Source organism: Apium graveolens, chromosome 3, assembly GCF_009905375.1.
Source record: "Apium graveolens cultivar Ventura chromosome 3, ASM990537v1, whole genome shotgun sequence".
In the NCBI taxonomy this organism is placed as follows: Eukaryota; Viridiplantae; Streptophyta; class Magnoliopsida; order Apiales; family Apiaceae; genus Apium; species Apium graveolens.
In genome coordinates, this window is record NC_133649.1 from 276424690 (window position 1) to 276448065 (window position 23376).

The 23376-nt window shown below is 36.7% G+C and overlaps 2 protein-coding genes across 2 annotated transcripts; one reads left to right on the forward strand and one right to left on the reverse strand.

The window, feature by feature from the left end:
• The first annotated feature begins 3654 nt into the window (after nt 1-3654).
• On the forward strand, nt 3655-4614 carry LOC141715043 (uncharacterized). The gene has a single exon (XM_074518531.1). The coding sequence runs from the start codon at nt 3655-3657 to the stop codon at nt 4612-4614; it is 960 nt and encodes a 319-aa protein (XP_074374632.1).
• Nucleotides 4615-8667: 4053 nt separating this feature from the next.
• On the reverse strand, nt 8668-10744 carry LOC141713381 (cationic amino acid transporter 8, vacuolar-like). The gene has a single exon (XM_074516769.1). The coding sequence runs from the start codon at nt 10614-10616 to the stop codon at nt 8769-8771; it is 1848 nt and encodes a 615-aa protein (XP_074372870.1). The 5' UTR covers nt 10617-10744; the 3' UTR covers nt 8668-8768.
• Nucleotides 10745-23376: the final 12632 nt, after the last annotated feature.

Sequence of the window (23376 nt, forward strand, 5' to 3'; positions counted from 1 at the left end):
TGTGAAGGTACCTCAAACTACTCTTACTTTTGATACTGATGATATTTGTGAATTAAGGTTATTTCTTAAAACTCTGATTGTTAGTTATATGGATCAAACACTTGAAAATGCTAGAATCAGAATTGAAAACTCCGACTTAAAAAAAAGGATTTGATCACCTAAAAGCTGAGTTCGGTTTTCATGTTAAAAACTCAAAAAGAAACATATGATATTTTGTATGTTAAAGTTAAACTATTCGAAAAGCATGCTTATCTTGAACAAGAATTAGCTAAAGAAAGAGAAGTTATCAAATTTTGGACTAATTCAGGAAAATCAACTCAGGGTTTAAAAGAAAATGGTTGTTGGGGATCAGGATTAAGTATGCTAATAAATCTAATTCTGATGAATTGAATGAAAAAGAAAGTGAGAAGGTCGAACTAATAAATGCTGATAAAAAGGTAAAACTAAACAAGTCTCGGTTAAAACCTGTTAAGTTTAATATAAGTGCTAATACTGTTAAGTTAGTAAATGAAATAGGGTTAATATCAACAGCTAAGTCAAACTTAAAAACTGATAAATATGAACAAGTTCATATCAATTTAGTAAATATTGGTTTAATGACTCAGAAACAGTTTAAATAAAAGTTAAGGAAGTAAAAATAAAAAAAACAGCCTAAAAACATAATCCAACCAAAATAAATTCGATTATCTAATTCAAAATAAATTCGATTATCTGATTCGGTTATCAATGAACCGAAGCGAATGCACGTCCCTAGTTTTAAGGTTTCCAAAGTAGTGATGGCGATGCGTGAATAGGCAAAGAAATAATAGAGTGGCTGGATAGGGGCCATGTCCAAGAATAAATGAATAATGAAGCGTGTAAGTTCGTTGTCACAAACTACCCCATACCAATGTATCCCGCAACTCTCAACTGCATGGTCTTTAGCCACCTTATCGGTCTATCTAGCATAGCCAGCCTATTAAACCTAGCTAGTTGCAATTTATACACACATTTTGAATCTCCTCAGTGTGCGGTTGCATATATAATTGGCAAGTTGATCATTGTTGTGTTTTGATTGATGTTACATAATATCATGCTCGTGCTCAGAGTTATAGAGTAGTCTGTATTACATTGACCATTGAGCTGGATGATTTTCTTAATATTTCTTTTGTCATCCCCCGTTTTTATATCTAGCTTCCAAAGATTGGGGCATGACGTCTCATCTCTTCTGCTCTTTTGAGCCTTGAATTAACGAAAATATTATAGTTTTATGTTAGCATTCTCGGGATAATATCTCACTCCATTTGATTTCTTATCAGATAGTTTCCTCACGGAGATCGAGACATTGAATAAACAAATGTAATATGATACTTTTTTTATCCTTTTAACACACATTTTTATGTAATTTGACCGTATAGTTGAAGTTAAATTTTTAAAATTTTTCTTTTGTAAATTAAAATCTTGATTATGTACTTTTATTGAAAAAAATAAAATCAGTTTTACCTATACAATCAAAATATCTAAAGATGTGTGGCAAAAATAAAAGAGTAATGCTACGTAACCCAAAACTCGTACCAAAATAATTACAAAGTGACATGGCATAACACGTGTTTAAATATAATTTGTGGGAACATATGAATGCACGCGGGATCCAATATTATTACTAGGAAAGTTACCATTTATAAAGTATTTGGGAACAATTTTTATAATAATATTTTAGGCATCTAACATTTTCCAAAGTAAAAGCGTCCCGTATTAAAAAATAAAGGGAGTACACAAGTTGCTATAGTTAGCCGACAAAAGACAATAATTAAAGAAAGAGTAATACTAAATATCCAAAATTGGATTCAAATAATAGTTTAAAAATGATATAATATTGATGATATGTCATTTTAAATATTTTAATTGAAAAGATTGACGTGAAGACATAAAACAAGCATATAACCGGACTTTGTATCTATTTGGGCCTTCTAGAGTTTGCATTTGTGGGCATGCTAATGGGTCGGAAATTCCCATGTCCATTTTCTTCCCTCCTATATTTATTATGAGTTATTGGTAAAATTCATACTCCTGATTTGGCCTAAATGTATTTTTTATCTATATTTTATATAACTGCACTTTGTATTTCCTCACTATTTTTGTCGCCAAAAATTGCACCATTTCGTTAATTTTGTTAAAATTCTCAGGGGTATTTTAGGAAATTAAAAATTTAATTATTTTTAAATCTTTAATTAAGGTTTTTAACCCTCTAAACGATACATTCTGAAAAAAAATTAAAGAATGAAAGTTATAGGGAATGAAAAGATCTTCCATATTGATTAACAACTCCTTATATCTATAATCATCATCTCCCCCAATAATTTGAACGAAATATAATTTAAGTCTTGTCATCTGACATGGTTTGTTAAGTAATTTTTGTCATTGTCGATTGTCATTCTGGTTAATCAATCTCATTGTTATGGCTCTACCGGAGAAACTCATACATTCTATGAATTCAGTCACGTTAGACGATGAAGAAGAAGGTGGATTTGTAATAGAAGGCTCGTTATCAAATGAGGGAGACTTGCATATACAAGGTTTTGATTCGAAGTTATGTGTGGTGGGCAAATTCATTTCTGAAGGAAAGGTGGATTTCGTAGCAATGCAGCATACATTGGCTGCATTATGGAAGCCAGGTAAAGGGGTGTATATGAAGGAATTAGATACAAATTTATATTTGTTTCAATTCTATCATGAGGTGGATGTCAAGAGAGTGATGGAAGGATGTCCATGGTCATTCAACAGGCGTGCACTGGTTATGGCGCGACTCAAAGAGGGGGAAAATCCAAGGTGTGTAGAACTGAACTCTATTGATCTGTGGGTGCAAATACATGATTTAAGGGTTGGCTTTATGTCAGAGAAAATCTTTGAGGGCATTGGTAATTACATTGGTCGTTATGTTGAAAGTTGCTCAAGTAATTTTGTTGGTGTATGGAGAGAGTATATCAGAATTCGGGTAACACTAAGCCTGAATGCTCCATTAAAGCGTCGTATGAAAATGAAGATGTCTGGTGATGAGTGGTTCTGGGCGAGCTTCAAGTACGAGAATGTGCCAACATTTTGCTTCATATGTGGCTTTCTTGGTCACTCTGAGAAATTTTGTAGTAAGCTGTTTGAAATCCCAGAAGGTGAAATCGTTAAGCCATACGGACCTTGGATGAGAGCTCCGTTTCGAAATCAGGTGAAACCAATAGGAGCTAAATGGCTGCGTAATGATTTTGGTGGTGGAAGTTCTAGCTCTGTGATGGATGGACATGGCGAACACAGAGACAGAGATGGTGTCAATCACGATCCGAAATCTACTCCAGGAAATATGGGTATTGTTAGACATGGCGATAATGCAGGAGGATCTCATTTTCAAAATGCAAGTTTGGGCACGGAAACAGAATTTGGAAATATCTTAATAACTGCTCCACCAATTAAGGAGCATGTTACCAGAAAAGATATTATTGAATCAAAAAAGCGGAGAACAGATGATGGGCTGGGCTTTGAAAATAATTTGGGCTTCAACAAGGATGTCTTGATGGAAGCTAATGAGGATTTGACAACGGAAATGCAACAGGAAAACTCAGAGAATAATGACATTTCAAAAAACGGATATGTGGCGAGTACTCATGGGGGTGCTCGCCTATCATTATGAGTATATTAAGCTGGAATTGCCATGGGCTTGGGACCCCGTGGGCGTTTCAATTCCTAAAGGAGATTGTGCTCCAAAAGAAACCCGATTTCGTGTTTTTGTGTGAAATTCTTTATAAACAGTTGACAGTAGAAAGACTTCAGAGTGCTATAGGTTTTGAAGGAAATTTTGTGGTGGAAACACAAGGTCATAGTGGAGGAGTTGCATTGTTGTGGCGATACAAGGATGAGGTAGCTTTAAGCTCTTATAATAAAAACCACATAGATGTCACAGTTAATAGTAAGGATGGGGAAAAGTTTAGGCTGACAGGAGTCTATGGTGAACCGGATAGAAGAAAAAGACAAGAAATATGGGAATTAATACGTGCATTAGCAGTGAATAATTCTTTACCATGGTGCTTAATAGGGGACATGAACAATGTGGTTTCACAGTCAGATAAGCAAGGGGGTCGACCTTATCCTCAGACTTTAATCCAAGGCTTTCAAGGGGTGTTAGAAGATTGTAACCTGGTTGATATGGATCTTGTTGGATACCCTTTTACGTGGGAACGAGGAGCTGGTACGGCAGACTGGATTGAAGTTAGATTGGATCGAGCTATTGTGTCAGTCAATTTTATGCACATGTTTGCAGAAGCTAAGCTAATAAACCTTGAAGTTTCGACGTCCGACCATTGTCCCATTCTGTTGGAGTTACACAAAGCTAATGTACTAGTGCCTATGAAAAGATTTCGCTTTGAAAATGCTTGGCTTCGAGAGCCAATGTGCCAGAAGATAGTAGAGGAAGTGTGGAGTAATAATGCAGGTAAATCGTTGTACGAAAAGCTGGATGACTGCTCAGATATATTATCTAAATGGGGACAAGAGATTACAGAGAGTTTCAAGAATCGAATTCATTTGTGCAAGAAAGTGATAAAAGCTATGAAGGGTAAACGGGATAGTAATTCAGTGGAGAGGTTGTAGGAAGAACGTAAGAAACTGGCGGAAGTATATGCTCAACAGGAGGTATTTTGGCGTCAAAGATCAAAGCAACTCTGGCTTAGAGAGGGTGACCAAAACACAAAGTACTTTCATGCAACAATGAGAAATAGGCGTGCAGTGAATCAGATTAGAAGTCTTAAGAATGAAGCAGGGCAAGTAACGGAGTGGAACTCAGGTTTGGAACATGTTATGACTGATTATTTTTCAAAACTATTTAAAGCCTCTGATACAGAGTGGAGTGAAGTAATCCAGTGCATTGACAATAAAATCACAGAAGAGCAAAACGCCATGATTCTAAGACCTGTAGAGGATATTGAAGTTAAAGAGGCATTGTTTCACATGCATCCGGACAAAAGCCCAGGGCCAAACGGTATGACACCAGGTTTTTATCAAAAGTTTTGGAAGTTTGTTGGTGGAGACATTGTGAAGGTAGTTAAACAGTTCTTTGAGAATGGACGAATCGACAGTCAGCTTATCAGAACTAATATAGCTCTCATTCCAAAGAAAAGAAATCCTCAAGTAATGACTGATCTACGACCTATATCACTTTGTAATGTGATTTATAAGATCATTTCCAAGGTTTTGGCAAACAGAGTGAAGGAAATTATTGATTTGATCATTTCAGACACGCAGAGTGCGTTCATTCCAGGGAGGATTATAACAGACAACATAATGATAGCTCATGAGCTAATGCATTTCGTGAAGAGGAAGAACAAGGGAAAGCAAGGTTGGATGGCTTTAAAAATAGATATGAGCAAGGCATATGATCGTGTTGAATGGGGATTTTTGGCGGCAGTTTTAACTAAAATGGGCTTTGATCAGAAGATAATTCAGCTTTTCATGGCTTGCATTTCATCAGTTTCTTATCAAATATCGCACGCAGGAAGAGTTTTTGGCGATATTGTCCCTTCTCGAGGTATCAGGCAGGGAGATCCTCTTTCTTCTTACCTGTTTTTGGTATGTATTGAAGGTCTTACTGCACTTATTCGAAGCTATGAGAGAAGAGGTTGATTCATGGAATTAAAGTAGCTTGTTCAGCTCCTCCTGTTTCACATATGTTTTTTTGCAGACGATTGTTATATCTTCTGCAAAGCTAAGGTAGAGTGTGCTGAGCATGTTCTTCAGATGTTGAGGACGTTTGAAACAGCTTCGGGCCAACAAATTAATGTGGACAAGTCATCCGTAATGTTTAGTAGGAATGTTGGTGCTGATTTAAAACAGGAGTTATGTAATCAATTAGGTTTCTTTGAGGCAGGGGATAATAGTATGTACTTGGGCCTTCCGAGCTTTTTGAACAGGAAGAAGTCAGTTGCATTCGGTTACATAAAAGAGAAGCTTCAAGAGAAATTGCAGGGATGGGATAAAAAAAGTTATCGAGAGGAGGCAAAGAGATATTGATCAAGTCAGTTGCACAAACCTTGCCTAATTATACAATGAGTGTTTTCCTTCTCCCTATTGAAGTATGCAAGGACTTAGAAAGAGCAATGTGTAAGTTCTGGTGGAAGACAGGTCCGAACAGAAATAGGGGAATACATTGGATGTCTTGGGAAAGAATGAGCTCGAGGAAAGCTGATGGAGGGATGGGCTTCCGTAGTATCATAGATTTCAACATTGCATTACTAGGAAAACAAGCGTGGAGGTTAATGGTTCATCCAAAGAAATTGGTGTCTAGAATTTTTAAAGCAAGATACTATCCTTCAGATTCTTTTTTAACAGCTAAGTTGGGTAGTAATCCAAGCTACATTTGGCGAAGCGTTTTTGAAACTCAAGATTTGATCAAGCAGGGCATTTCGTGCAGGGTGGGTAATGGTCAGTCAATTTCCATTCTGAATGACCCTTGGCTGCCAGATGCTCATGATCCTTACATTCATTCTTATAGTGAAGCATTTATTAATCAAAATGTCTCTTCGTTAATGGTCACTGGAGAACAGGTTTGGGATGTGGAGCTAATTTCTGATATGTTTATAGATCGTGACGCAGAGCTTATACTGTCTATTCCCCTAGACAATGATAGTGCAAATAGCTGGTATTGGAGGGGCGAAAAATTGGGAGAGTACTCGGTAAAAAGTGCTTATTTACTGATCCAGGATTCGAAGAATAGCAATCGAAGTGAGGATAACTCAGGTTTTTGGAGAAAGCTGTGGAATTTGAAGATTCCATCTAAAGTCAAAAATTTTCTATGGCGTGCAGTGAATAATTGTTTGCCTACGAAAGATTTGCTGCGTGTCAAACAGGTTCAAGTAAGCAGCATATGCCCAACTTGCAACATTAGCTCAGAATCAACATTACACGCCTTGGTATTATGCTCATTTGCAGTAAGTTGTTGGGAGAAATCTGCACTTCCAGCAATTACAGGAGAGTTTAATTCTTTTGCTGAATGGATCCAGTTGGTGTTTGATCAAAGAAACGTGGAAGCAATACATGTATCTGTAATGCTGTGTTGGATGCTATGGAAGAATCGAAATGAGCTAGTGTGGAATCAGAAATGTTTGGATGTATCAGAGGTGTTAGTTTCGGCATTATCTGTCCTTAACCAGTGGAGGTTTGTTCAAGATAAACACTTTGACAACTTTTTGAGTTTCATAAATCAAGAAGATGGTCGTGAACAATGGCAACTACCAAGTTTGAATAGAGTTAAGGTTAATACCGACGCGGCAATATTTGAGAACCCAAGCAGATTCAGTTACGCATTAATAGTGAGAGATCATATGGGTAATTTGGTTGAAACTCAGTCTGAATGCTGTCAAGGGCTAGCCTCACCAGAGCTTGCAGAGGCAGTAGGAATTCGAGAGGCCCTTAGTTGGTTGAAGAACGAGAGAAGGAAGGATGTTATAGTGGAAACGGATTGCTTGATGTTGGTGCAGTGGATTCGCAGCTCGTACATTACTCGATCTTATGTGGGAAGAGTAGTCGACGAGTGCAGGAGACTTCTAATAGGTTTGCAAAATCAAAACACAGTGTTAAGGTTTATTAAGCGGTCTGCGAATGGCGTAACTCATTACTTAGCGAGATATAGCTCTTCAATAGCTGATCGTAGGTGTTGGATGGGGAATGTCCATCCGGATTTTCATAATGTTTTGTGTAATGATTTGAAGCAATAAAATTTTCTTCTTTTGGTGGCAAAAAAAAAAAAGATCTTCCTGAAATAAAAAGGTTCAAAACTGAAATATTCTTTTTTATAATTCTTTTTAATAAATTCATTAAGTATAGATTTAATTTAATTTTGGCTTCGTAAAATTTTTGATAATTTTTTAATGTTATTATTTTGAAAAGATATTTTCGTTCTCTACAACTTCCGTTCTTTAAATTTTTTTGAAAAGTATCATTTAGAGGGTCAAAAAACTTAAATAATAATATAATTATAATTAAATATTTTAATTTCCTAAAATACCTCTGAGAATTTTAACAAATTTAACAAAAAATGTGCAATTTATCGCGCCAAAAATAGTTAGAGAATGCAAAATGCAGTTATATAAATTATAGCTAAAAAACGCATTTTGGCCAAATCGGGGGATGCATTTTACAAATAACTTTTTTTTTTTGCTAAATACAAATAACTCTTTTATTATTGATAAGTTGAGTTTTTATCCAAGATTATCATTATTATGAAGAATTCCACTTTTGTTTTGTAGTCTCTGAGACACTTTTTTTGTACTGGAATTTGCTGGGAAGTTTTTTGTTAGCTTGTGTTTCATCTCGGTGTAAATAAAAAAGTTCCCTTCTGATTAATAATAACGCAGCATCTAATCCAGGTTTCAACCATTGCATAATGACATTAAAAAACACCACTAGATTAATATTCATTTACTAGTAAGCCACACTATCATGTTGCATACTACACAGTAATCCCCACTGTTGGGACTGTGGGCTAGCCTTAATATGAATGTTAGCTTAACAGATTCAGAACAACATTGCCTCCCCCGCGTTGAAGGATGAAACTGGGAACTCCTCTCTTTATTCTTATTCGCAAATATGCATCATAAAGAGAAAGGAATATGCAACAGGAGGAGAAAAATTAACACATATAAAACAGTATTCAGAATGTAATTGCAACTGAGCCAATTACGGGAAATACTCTAGCAATGATAAATTCATGAATTACTACCTCTGATGCTTTGAACTATCTACACAACTATTTATTTTCCTTCTACAATCCCTGGTAGTATATCTTGATGAGCCACATCATATGTCGCATGAACACCAACAAAGAGATAATATAGCAGCATAATGGCACTACATATGAAGAAACGGTAGAATGCAGCCGCTCCCAAAGATCCGATTAGAAAGAAATTCATTCCAATAGACAATGATGGTAACCATGGAACAAGAGGAACTCCCCAAACTTTAGGGACCCTTTGCTTGGGAAGCAATTGCATGCCTAATGTACCCAGAAACCAAAACACACCAGCAACGGTATACCCAATCCATCCTCTCTGTTTTGAACTCCACAGAGCCGTGATCCCAATAGATGAACAAATCACAACCGCCATACACAAAAGAAATATTCTGAAATCCTGCTTTGAAGTAACATCCTTTACATAATACCTTCTAACAAGCAATGCTACTGCCATAAGCATGAATATAAAAAGTGTGGTAAAAGACAACACGCTTGACAAAACATCCAAGCTTGAAAAGAATGAAACAATGCAGCTAATTATCGTCACTGCAAGAGTAGCATAAATAGGAGTCCCAGTCTTCGGGTGAACTAGAGCAAACCAAGGGGGAATCATATGGGATCTAGCAATCTGAGTAGTGTACCTCGCTTGCCCCATCGATCCAACCAACAAACTCGTAGTCATTCCCTTAAGTGCAACAATACTCACCAAATATTTAGCCCAATTCATCCCTATCTTATCAAATGCAAACGAGTACGCAGCGTTCACATCAATTTCCGTATAATTCACCATAGCAGTAAGTGCCAATGTCATCAAACAATACACCACAGTAATAACAGACATTGAACCAACCAACCCCAACGGAATATCTCTAGACGGATTCTTAGTCTCCTCAGCCATCGTAGCAACCATATCAAAACCAGTATATGACCAATACACAATCGCAGCAGCTTGAAAAACACCCTCAGCCCCAAACGGAAAAAAGGGTGTCAAATTCTTCCCATCAGCATGTACAAACCCCACAACAGTAATAAAAACAATAACAGCAGAACTAAAAATGGAACTAATCCAATTCAAAGAACTAGTCAATTTAGTCCCATACATTGCAATACCATTAGCAATAGCTAAAATTAAAACAGCAATAGGATCCAAAAGATTAAAACCATTAGGCAAACCCGCAATTTTAAACCGAAAAGCATCAGCACTAGGCTTAAAAATAGTAGCAAAATAAGAAGACCAAGACCTACCAAGTCCAGCAGCACCAACAATGGCTTCTAACAGAATATTGGCAGCCGCGATAAACGCAATAAAATCCCCCAATTCAATCCTGAGAAACGAAAAAGAACCACCTGCAACAGGAATCTCAACAGAAAATTCAGTATAACAAAAAACAGACAAAAGAGCAGAGAGGCCAGAAGCAGCATAAGCAAGAACAATAGAAGGGCCAGCATGATTATGAGCTTCTTGACCAGCAATGGAGAAGATTCCAGAACCAACGACAGAACCAAAACCCATCCAAATTAAATCCCACCAAGTGAGACAAAGTTTCATTCTATTCTCACTTTCTTTTTGAAGATTATGAAGCTCATTGTCATCAGAAGAACGCCCAAAGAAACGATCTTTGAGACGATGGGGAGTGTTCAAAAGGGCAGTCTTGTAATTTGATAGAGATTGGAAAGAGGGTTCTGGGAAGAAGTCATTTTTAGTGAAGCGCCAGTAGGGTTTTGGTGGCTCCATTGGCTGCGTGAGGTTTTGTTGGAGAAAAGGTGTTGAGATGTTGTTAGATGATGTGGAGGAGGGTTTGTTTGTGTTTGTGTTTGTGTTTGTGTTTGTGTTTGATTTGAAGTGGGTTTCTTTTTTGGATTTCATCTCTTCTCTACTTGGAACTAGAGATTCTGTAGAGAGAGAGAATCAATGAATGTGGATGGATTTCCCGGATTGGTGGAGAGAGAGACTGTGATCAACATGAATCAAAATCTTTTTTATTTCCATTTCTATGCATTGTTTCTAAATGCAAATCAAAGATACATATTCCATTTTGGTTAAATTACATTTATCACCTCGGTGTCCTTTTTTCGCAAAGTCTTGAATTGTTTAACATTTTTTTTAAAATTAAAAGTACTTGCATATTCTCTTTCTCTCGTACGAGAGTCGACCGCTCTATCTTCCTCTAACTCTAGTCGTCTTACCTTATTTTGACCTTTTTCACCCATCTATATCTCCATATTCATCTCCATCTCCTCATTTTAGTTACTTTTTCTTCAATAAAATTGAGACTTGTTCCACAACTTGAAAAATCCATTACAGTTCTTCACTTTAGTTTTCAGATCTACTAATGTAAGAGTTTGGATTTTATAATAAAATTCAGTTTTTGGATTGAAAATCCCTGATCTAACAACATATTACAATTTGGTGTTATTTCGAGATTTTTGAATTTTGGGTTTTTTCGTATTAATCTGTTTAAGTTATTATTTGTGTGTTTGATTGTCTCGCTTTATACGATGTGTCTTATTTTGTGTGATGTGGTGGTTGCGTTGAAAATTAATTTGACGGTGTATTGAGAGATCTAGATATCTCGCATTAAAAACACTTTCGGCATGTTTATAGCTGGTGTCTGGCAAGTAGATAGCCGGGGTGCGCTTGGAACGGAGGTGAAAATCACATGTGCCCACCTCTCACAAAAAATATTTATTCATAACATGAGGCCTCTAAGCTCATTTGTTGCAACCGAGTTCTCTGAACATTGCACTATTGTTAGGAATATGTTGTGAACTTGATGATAAATTAATCAAAACACCTTAGTATCTTTGTGAATTTTGTAGCACTCGACGGATGATCAAATTGAGTCTCGACGGATGATGATTTGATATCCATCGAGTGGGTAGCTTATGTAACAATAAGTATTGTAGCATATTTCTGCAAATAACTTTGTGTAGATTCTGTAGTAGCATATGAGTCATGTTGACTACTAGCAGATATACAGAATAGGTTGATTAATTGTAAATATAAGATGTCTTGTAATTCTGCATAAGTGAAATGGAGTCAAGTGTCAAATAGCTACCCGACGGATGATCAACAAAGCTACCCGACGGATGATCAACAAAGCTACCCGACGGATAACAAGCATGTACCCGACGGATGATCAATTCAAACATCTGTTGACAGTGACAACACAGTCACATGCGTTGGGTGTTTGCAAAAGGAATGTGGCAGCCTGTTTAGCAGGAAATTGAGAACAAAGAAGCATTACCATTTACATGCTATTATGAAGATATTCAAAGATGCTAGAATAGAGTAATGAAGCAGCATGAAGTTAGACTTAATAGGTTTTGTTTTATTATCCTGTCTTATCACCATGTAAACTTGGTGATATATAAACCAAGTGTAGCTAGTAGAACAAATAACTAAGCAAGCACATTTAGAAGAGAAATAGAAAAAGCTGTAACTGTCAAGAATTTCTCTGTAGTTTATTTGTTCAACTTGTAAAGCAGCTGTGAGCCAATTTGAGCTTCACAGAGTTCTCAAATCGATATATATATATATATCTGGTGGATATATTCAAATCCACCAGAAAGTTTTAAAGACTTGTGTTTTTATTACTTTGTGTTTGAGTTACTTAATTCTTTATTCCGCACTTTGCTAATCAAACACTTATATATATATATATATTGAGTTAGAACATTTTTATAAATCTCAAAAGGAGGCCATAATTACATTCAATCCCCCCTTTTGTAATTATTGTTGTATTGTTAGGGAACAACAATTGGTATCGGAGCAAGCTCTTGAAGTACAAAAAGTGTAAAGATCACAACAAACAGCAAGATGAACAAGAAGGATGTTAGAGTCAAAATTCCTTTTCTGGACAAAGACAATTATCACCATTGGAAGGTGAAAATGCACCTACATCTTCTTTCTCAAGATGAGGCCTATGTGGATTGTATAGAGAGAGGTCCTCATGTACCAATGAGAGCTGCAACAGGCAATGAACCATCTGTCCCCAAGCCTAGGCATGAATGGTCAGATCCTGATATTGAGCAAGTCAGGAAAGATAAGAAGGCCATGAATATATTATTCAATGAAGTTGATGGTGAAGGTAGAAACTATCGAGTCTACATCAAAGGTCTGTGAAAACAAGGCCAAAGGGCTGGTAGCTAAAAATGAAGATCATTTGAGCCAAGATGACATGGATGATATTGATGAGCATTTAGCATTCCTGTCCAGAAGATTTGCCAAGCTCAAGTTCAAAAAGAACTTTGGAGCAGCCAAGCCAAGTAGAAACATGGGGGATAAATCCAAATTCAAATGTTTCAAATGTGGCTTGGCAGGGCATTTTGCAAGTGAGTGTAGAAAGTCAGATCCCAACAAAAAGAAGTTTGAGCCTGTTGATTATAAACAAAAATATTTTGAGTTGCTCAAGCAAAAGGAAAGGGCTTTCATTACACAGGAAAAATGATTGGGCAGCTGATGGATTGGATGAAGATGAAGATGTAAGCTATGTCAATCTAGCCATGATGGCCACATCATGATGAAACAGAAACAAGTTCTTCAAGTAATCAGGTAATCACCACTAACCTAGCACATTTATCTAAAGCTGAGTGTAATGATGCAATCAATGACATGTCTAAAGAATTATATCACTTGCGTGTTACACTTAAGTCCCTCACTAAGGAAAATGCTAAAATTAAAGAAAACAATTTGTTTTTAAGTGAGAGGAATAATGTGCTAGAGTCTCAGTTTATTGAATTTGAAAAATTGAGAATTGAATGTAAGATTGCTAAGGATGAATTAACTGAGTCCTTGAAGAAAGAAGAGATTTTAAAGAAGCAGCTTGAACGAAAACAAGAAGTAATTAAAGAATGGAAATCATCCAGAGATGTCCATGCTCAAATTACTAAAGTTCAAGGTATTGAGTCCTTTTGTGATGTAGTCTGGAAAAAGAGTAAGGAAAAGATGGAATCCAATTTGGTTGAAGGATTACTAACAGATGTGGACTCGATGGATGATGAGAGTCATCCGTCGGATAATCAAAAGGATTATTTGTCGAGTGACAAAGAGCCACATCCGTCGGCTGTGAGCAAACTTGTGAGCAAAGCCAAGCTTGCAAAGTTGAATGAAAAATACGGATCAGTTTCCAAAAACTTTGTTTCAGGAGAATCAAGTCAAGTGAAGAAGGAGAAGAAAGTGAATGTTGGTCATCTGTCCATCAAGCAATTGAATGACATATTAGAAAAGATTGAGGTTAAAACAGAAACTAAAAGGAAAAACAATAGAAATGGGAAAGTAGGGATTAACAAACACAACAACTACACACCTGATAAGTATGCTCCAAGAAAAATATGTGTTAAGTGTGGTAGTGTTAATCATTTGTCTGTTAATTGCAAACTTTCGATGCCTACTCCTATACTTGTACCCTCTTCTTTTCCCAACATGAATGCCATGCCTTCTATGCCTATGAATGCTATGTTTACTCAGAATATGAATGCACAATTTGCTAATATGCCATTTGAATCTAATCCTTATTATGTTGCATTTAGTATGCCTCAAATGCCATTTAGCATACCTTACTGGAATAACATGTTTGCAAACAACATGCCTTTTCCTGTTAATCAAAATGTGCATAATAATTATGTTTTAATGACTGGTTTCAAAGGTTCAACTCAAATGACTAAGGATGAATCAGAAATTCCCAAGTCAAATGAGATCAAACCTAAGAAACCAAAGAAGAAAGCTAACAAGGGAGGACCCAAGGAAACTTGGGTACCAAAATCAACTTGATTTGGTTTTGATGTGTGTAGGGAAACAGAAAGAATCTTTGGTACCTAGATAGTGGTTGTTCAAGGCACATGACAGGATATTCTACCTGCTCACAGAGTTCAAGGAGAGAGGTGGCCCAAGTATTACTTTTGGAGATGACAGCAAGGGTTATACTGTGGGATATGGCTTGATTTCAAAAGACAATGTCATCATTGAAGAGGTTGCCCTAGTGGATGGTCTCAAGCATAATTTATTGAGTATCATCCAGCTATGTGATAAGGGCAATTCAGTAACCTTCAATACAGAAGCCTGTGTTGTGACAAATAAAAGAAGCAACAAAGTGGTTCTCACTGGTGTGAGAAAAGGAAATGTGTATCTAGCTGACTTCAACTCATCTAATGCAAAATCTGTCACTTGTCTTCTCAGTAAAGCAAGTCAAGATGAAAGTTGGCTATGGCACAAGAAGCTGTCCCATCTAAACTTCAAGACCATTAATGAACTTGTCAAGAAAGAACTGGTAAGAGGAATTCCTTAAGTGGATTTTTCTAAGGATGGATTGTGTGATGCCTGCCAAATTGGAAAGCAGATTAAAGTATCATTCAGAAAGAAGCTTGATTCAACAATTGAAGAACCTTTGCAATTGCTACACATGGATCTATTTGGACCAGTCAATGTGTTGTCCATCTCAATGAAAAGATTTTTCCTTGTAATTGTGGATGATTTCTCAAAGTTCTCTTGGACATATTTCCTAAAGTGTAATGATGAGGCTAGTGAAATCATCATCAATCACATAAGGCAAGTCAACAGTCATCCTGATTTTAAAGTAAGGAGAATCAGGAGTGACAATGGAACTGAGTTCAAGAATTCTGTGATGAGATCATTTTGTGAAGATAATAGGATAATGCATGAGTTTTATGCAGCAAGAACTCCACAACAAAATGGAGTAGTGGAAAGAAAGAACAGATCTCTTATTGAAGTTGCAAGAACAATGCTTGAAGAATCAAAGTTACCAACATATTTTTGGGCTGAAGCTATGAATACTGCCTGCTACACTCAGAATATCTTTTTGATTAATCAAGCAAAGTGTATGACACCCTACTAATTGTTCAAGAACAAGAAACCAACCCTAAATTTTCTTCATGTCTTTGGTTGCAAATGTTATATCTTGAGGAATCAAACTGATCAACATGGGAAGTTTGATGCTAAAGCAGATGAGGGAATTTTAGTTGGATATGCTGTGGGAAAAGCATATAGAGTCAACAATCTTAGAATTAACATTGTTATGGAATTAATAAATGTTGTGTTTGATGATAAAAAGATTAAAGGACTGCAAGATGAAGATTTTCATGAAAGCCTCAAGTTTGATAATGCGGAGATGGTTAGTGATGACAGTGATGATGAAAGTGATCAAGAAACAATAAATAAGGATAATGCAGAAAAATCTACAACTAATGAAGCACATAATTCAACATATGTCGAGTTACAAAATGCTTCATCCGTCGGGAGACAATCTGCCTTATCCGTCGGGAGACAATTAGCTTCATCTGTCGGGACACAAAGTGCACCATCCCTCGGGTCTTCAAGAGAAGCTGAAAGTCAGAATAGATCACTTACAGAAAGTTCCCCTTTCTCAAATCAAAGATTCACAAACTCAGGGGGAGTTTCTAATATTCAAAACTCAGTCACACATCAAGACTATAATGAGGCCTCTTCATCTAGAGCTAATCTACCTCAACAAAGAAAATGGACTAAGGATCACCCCCTTGGAGCTCATTATTGGTGATGCATCTTCTAGAGTTCAAACAAGGAGAGCAACTCAAGAAGAATGTCTGTATAACAGCTTTCTATCTAAGGAAGAACCAAAGAAGATAGAATAAGCTTTGTTGGATCCTGATTGGATTTTAGCTATGCAGTAGGAGCTAAACCAATTTGAAAAAAACAAAGTATGGAAGCTGGTACCCAAGCCCAAAGGAAAGAATCCAATTGACACCAAATGGGTATTCAGAAACAGGATGGACGAAAATGGCATAGTAGTAAGGAACAAAGCTAGATTGGTTACTAAGGGCTATTGTCAACAAGAAGGAATAGATTTTGATGAAACTTTTGCTCCTGTTGCAAGACTTGAAGCCATCAGAATCTTCTTAGCCTATGCAGCTCATGCCAATTTCAAGGTCTATCAAATGGATGTCAAAATTGCTTTTTTGAATGGAGATTTGGAGGAGGAAGTCTATATCAGTCAGTCTCCTGGTTTTGAAGATCCAAATTTCCCAAATCATGTCTACTATCTTTTGAAAGCACTTTATGGACTGAAGCAAACACCTAGAGCCTGGTATGACACTTTATCAAAGTTTCTTTTGGAAAACCACTTCACAAAAGGTACTGTTGATAAAACTTTATTCTTTAGAAATGTTAATGGCTCTAGTATACTTGTTAAATTTATGTAGATGATATTATTTTTGGCTCTACAGATGAAAAACTTTGCAAAAAGTTTGCCAAATTGATGCAAAGTAAGTATGAAATGAGCATGATGGGAGAACTAACTTACTTTCTTGGTTTAAAAGTTATGGGATATTCATTAGTCAAACTAAATACATTCATGATCTTTTAAAGAAGTTTGATCTAATGGATTGCACATCTGCAAAAACTCCCATGACCACTGCAACTAAGCTTGAATTAAACACTACTGAAAAGTCTGTGGATATTTCAAGCTATAGGGGTATGGTTGGATCACTTCTGTACTTAACAGCTAGTAGGCCAGATATACTATTTTCTACTTGTCTTTGTGTTAGATTTCAGGCTGATCCTAGAGAATCTCACCTAGTAGCTATTAAGAGAATTTTCAGATATCTCAAGGGAACCCCAAAACTTGGCATTTGGTACCCTAGAGATTCTGGTTTTGATATAACTGGTTATTCAGATACAGATTATGCAGGTTGCAGAATAGACAGAAAAAGTACAATAGGAATCTGTCAATTTCTAGGGAACAAGCTTGTATCCTGGTTCAGTAAAAAGAAAAATTCAGTTTCTACTTCTACAGATGAAGCTGAATATATTGCTGTTGGTAGTTGCTGTCCACAGATTTTGTGGATGAAAAACCAATTGTTGGACTATGGTCTATAAGTGAATAAAATTTCCATTTTCTGTGATAACACAAGTACAATTGCCATTACTGAAAATCCAGTGCAACATTCAAGAACAAAGCACATAGACATCAAGTACCACTTTATAAGGGAACATGTGATGAATGGTACTGTGGAACTGCATTTTGTTCCAAGTGAAAAGTAGCTTGCAGACATATTTACCAAGCCACTTGATGAATCCACCTTTTCAAGGCTGGTAAGTGAGTTAGGTATGCTTAATTATTCTTGAATTATTTCAGATATTTTACAAGTTGTAAAGCAGCCAGAAATTCAATTGATTTTTCTGCTTTGGATGAAATTTTGGCTAAGTCAAAATTTACATCCCGACGGATGCTCATTATCCATCGAGTTTGACCATCCATCGGAATATTAATTGTTAATAAAAATCAATTATTTTTCTGGAGTATTTTATAACTCGACGGATAACTGATTTATCCTCATCCGTCGAATTATCTCAATCTTAGCCGTTAAATTTCTGAACATTATCCATCGGGTATACTTACAGTTTGTAAGCATAACACGACGGATAATTGAAGGAATTTTTACAGTTTATTTATTTCTAAATGGCTATTTTGGGCAATTTTTATTAGTCACTTTACTTTATTATTTTTGACAGTTTATTTCTGAGATAGTGTAAAAGAAGAATTCATTTTGATTCTATTCTTTTATCACTCTCAATTTTCAATTACTCTAACTTCTTTCTTTATAAAAGCAAATTCTTTCTCTGTAAATTTCCCAATCTCTAACAATGGCACCAGTCGTCAAAATCATGTCTCAAACTGGATACATCTACGAAAAGAACAATTTCACGGCTCTAGTGAACAAGGAGATTCAACAGTCTGGAAACTATCATAAAATGATGGATTTTGTGAAAGGCTGCAAACTCAACTATGCTATGCTGGAATCTTCCACCATCTACTGTGAGGTTGTAGAGGAGATATGGACAACTGCAGTGTACAACTCAACTGATAAGACCATCACATTCACTCTTAAAGGTAAGCAGTTTTGCATTAACAGTGATATTGTCAAAGCATGCTTTAGAATTCCTGATAATACTGTTACTGCTCCACACATAGACACTGATATATTTAACATGCTTAATTCCATGGGCTATGCACTCACTACCTCTAAATTAAGTGAAATTAAAAGGTTGGGTCTTAGAAAAGAATGGAGTTATCTGTGTGATGTGGTAACTAAAGTGTTTTCTGGAAAAATTAGCAACTTTGATTCTATTAACATATCCATGCTTAACATGCTTTACATACTAGTTACTGATAAGTACTTTAATTTCAGTGACTTGGTTTTGTTTGAGTTAGGCTTTAAGTTAGGAGAACTCAATAAGAGATGTAAAAGTGTCTATTATGCTAGATTTTTAATGATGCTTGCTGAACCATCTCATTGAGAATATTGTGATTGAGAACCCAACCAACAAGCTGAATTATTGGGTTCAAGAAAGAAGAATAATTGCATATCTTAAAAGAGCAAACCACCACAAGGAGGTGCCCCTCTTCTATTTTCCAGTAATGGAGGGACCTCAGGTAAGTGAGGTAATTTCTATTGTCTCCACTCTTCCAACCTCACACATTTCTTTGCCTTCAAATATAGCAATGACATCTATGTCAATGACCAAACAGATGCCTACCCAAGCTACTAAACCACAAATTTCAAAATCCAATACTAAGAAAGCCCCCTCTGGTTTCTTTCAAAAGAAACCAGTTACAAAATCCACTAAAACCAAAGAGGGGAGTGTGAAGGTGGGTGAGAAAGGTGAGGGACAAGGTGAAAGTCAAAGAAACCCTAAGGATAAGGCTGGTACTAAAAGTGTACCCAAACCTAGCCACACCACAGTTTCCCAACAAACTGTGGTTGTTAATAAGGAAATTAGCTCATTACTAGTTTCATCCTCCCAAAAGGATGCTACTATTGAAACAAGCTCACAACCAGGAGCACATGCCAAGAGAGGTAGAGACACTAGCTCACCACAAACTTATGCTAGAAAGAAAAGATCAAAAACCCTTGGGGATGCACAGGGCACACACACAGTGCAAACTGGTGCTAAAGACCCAGTCACTGCACCATCTCAAATTCAGATTGATGTGGCTCCAATAAATGTGGAGTCACATCCAAAATCTCCCATAATTGAAGCACCTAATACAACAAATTCTCCCACACACTCACTGGATGTTGATATGATAAACACATCACTTACAAATTCTCCATCTTTAACTCTCTTGGAGAAGCCAAAAATCCAAGCAAGTGAGTATCATCTTTTATATGATTTGTTGGCTCACTTGCCACTTCTTTCTGAGTCTGTTGAGACATCTGTGCCAAAATTTTCATCAATCTACACAGAGTCTACAATAGTCTCCACTCCAAGCTCATTCATTTCTTCTATCCCGATGGATATTCATCATCCATCGAGTAGTGATTGTATCCCGACAGATAATCTTGACAATAGTCATCCGTCGAATAGCCAAACTACTATCCCGATGGATATTCCTCATCCGTCGGGTGTCTCTGCATAACTTAAAATTTCTTCAATTCTCACCAGTGCAGAAGACTTAGTAGTAATACAATCACTCTTAGGACTGAGGGAAGAAAGTGAACTGAGTGAGAGTCTGGGATGCTCCCAGGAAAAAGAGAGAAAAAGAGTGAACAAATGCAATCCATTTCTTCAGGACGGGAAAAAGTGAGTGAGAGGAGTCCCACCTTAGATGGTGAAGGTGAGGGTGTGAGGGTGGGGAGCCAAGGGGTTCCCTTGATACAAAAAGAGAGTGAAATTGAGAGAAATGCAGGTACAGGAGATATAAGGATGGATATCATTGCTAGTGAGTCAATGAATGCCAATGATGCAGACATAGAGAAACTATCTCAGCAAAATCAAGCTGTTATAAGTTCCGTCTCTTTGGATGCTTAGACATTTACTCATCCTGTTCCAGCATATCAAATTTTGGCTGGACAGGGCAATGAATATGCAGAAAGAATACTGAACTTGGTGCACACCACCCAGTCAATGTAAAGAGCTAAGGATGCCATCACAACTATGCCACCTAGAGCTGATGATGATGTTGACTATGGGATTGGGGAATCTGCTAATTTCTTTGGAGTTGATGGTGAAAATGAGGAGCTCATGGACATAGGGGGAGAAGCAGGAACTAGCTCTAGATTTGGCCTTCCCTCATGGGCATTCTCCAAGGATTGTGATCTTCAACATTTTAAGGTCACTCTCATTCATCAAATTCAGGAAATACACAATGCTATTAATCTACCTCAGATGCAGGCATCATGCAGCTCTTACATGCACATCTAAATTCACCACAACTGCATCAAATCCAAGGCCACCAACACAACCAGGATATCACTTCTATCAAGAGAGAGATCAATGAAGTAAAGAAGGATATTTCTGAAAGATTAGATGCCAAACTTCCAGAAGCCACAATGATTGATATTAAAAGGAAGCCAAGGAAGAACACTGATCTTGCAACCAAGGTGGACTCCTTGGATAAAAGAATGACTGCTATGGAAGCCTCTCTAACAGCTATACATCTACATCAAGCACAACAAACAGACTTGCTTCAAAAGCTAGTGGCAGCACAAACCTCTTCCTCTACTCAACTTGCTGATAACAAAAAGGGGGAGAAAGAAAGTGCTATTGTCCCAATCAGTAAAGAGGGATCAATGAGTGAGGGGGAGCAGAAAGTGCTAAACATCCAAGTCAGCAAAATAATTGTGCCAGCAATTACTTTCACAAAGCCACCAGCCATGGAAAGCATTGACATCATAAATCTGGCAGCAACAAAACTAAACATAGATGACAAACTGCTAAAGATTGATGTAGCAGCAGCTGGGAAGGAGTTGAAAGAAAAATGGAGAAAGTTAGATGCAGAAATTTAACAAAAGTTTGGGCCAATTCAGAAGCCAGACAAAATATTTATTCATCACTCTCAAGTCAAGAACATTTCTGTGAATGAAATGAGTATAAATTATCTGGAGAAAGGCTAAACATCTTGCATCAAATCTCCAAAAGCAGATTTAATCATGAAGCCTAAAAGAAACTATTCAAAGTTTTCAGACAAGAATCCTATGGATACTGTGTATGAGACACTTAGGCAAGATGAGAAGAATGTGTTGGCTAGGTCAATTGCCTTCTATAAAGATCCAGCTGATATAACACTCAAAAGGAGATTAGCCAAGATTTACAGAAATGGTAAGGAAATTTGTGTGGTGGCTGGATACCCCATGTTTGTGGAAGCTAAGAGGGAAGAGAAAGAAAGAATAAGGCTATAAAAGAAACAAGCTGCTCTGGATGCTAAAAAGCTTAAACAAAAGAAGAAGCAAGCTGCTATCTTGGCCAAACTTCAAGCTGTAAAAAAACACAATAGAAATTCTTGCACAACCAACTGTAATTGCTGAACCTAAGGATCTGAAAATGCAAGAAGAACCACAGAAGAAAAGAAGATTCAAATACAAGCTTGTTCCCAAGAGACAATTGAACTTTAGTGATGAAGAAATGGAAGACAATTTTCCTAAAAAGTCTACAACTACAACTCAGACATCAAAAACCTCAGTGGTATTTGAAGAATTCAAGGTGGTTGATCCAAAAAGGAATATTCATGGTGAGCCAATTATTCCTAAGGATGAGCCAGTAGACTGGGATAGTTTGCCAATTCCTGAGCTAAATTTACCTATCTTCAAGACAAAGAAAACAAAGACAAGAGCTAGCAAGAAAGTGAATCCAGTGATTCTCAAATCCAAGACCCTAGTCAAATCTAAATCCACAGTCAACAAAGGAGATATGCTGTACATCATGACATCAAAGAGTTTTCAAACATTAACCTCTACTTAGATGAATTGGAAGAAGTTAGAGGCATTGATGCTCACAGACATCTCCCTGAAAGACTGGTATTCAAAGACAATGGAGGAAAAGAGATGATATGGCCACTTCACAGGATTCTTCTAGAAAGCCAATCTGTGTTAATAAAGATCTACTCATCTTTCAAAAAGAACTTTGGATATCATGTTACTGCTAGAAGATTAGTTCTAAAAAAGATTGAGGAGCTGAGGAGTAATAGAGCCAAAAATGCACTTCCAAAAACTCTATCTATTCCCTTCACAGGAAAGAAAGTGCATTTGAGGCCTTATTGGCTGATGGAATTCAGGGATGAAAAAGGAGTTAGAAGATTTTTCAGATTGGAGGACCAATTGAGTATCTCTAGCAATGAGACTCTGTTGGAAATACAAGGAATGTTAGATCTTTCATAAGTTGATGAACTTGAATTCCATAGAAAACTCCAAAACCAGATAGAAGAGAACAACAGGAGGCTTGGGAAGAAACCTAGACAATCAAGGAAATAAACATATCTGCTCAGACTAGAGGAGCATCTTGATAATGATTTTGAGCTATTCTTTGTATACTTTGCATTGTTCAGTTTTTAGTAAAAAAAATTGAAGCACTTATCAGTTTTATCTACTATTTTTAATCTGTATTCTTAGAGTGTTTTGTTATCATCAAGTTTTTCTTAATTTATGACTAGAATTCCAGTATACATAAATTGGGGGAGATTGTTAGGAATATGTTGTGAACTTGATGATAAATTAATCAAAACACCATAGTAGATTTAACTTAGTGAATTTTGTAGCACTCGACGGATGATCAAATTGGGTCTCGACGGATGATCCAATATAGTCCCGATGGATGATGATTTGATATCCATCGAGTGAGTAGCTTATGTAAC

Bases quoted from the DNA above. Each gene is read 5' to 3' on its own strand.
- LOC141715043 (XM_074518531.1), top strand. From the start codon at position 3,655: ATGAGTATATTAAGCTGGAATTGCCATGGGCTTGGGACCCCGTGGGCG.
- LOC141713381 (XM_074516769.1), bottom strand. From the start codon at position 10,616: ATGAAATCCAAAAAAGAAACCCACTTCAAATCAAACACAAACACAAAC.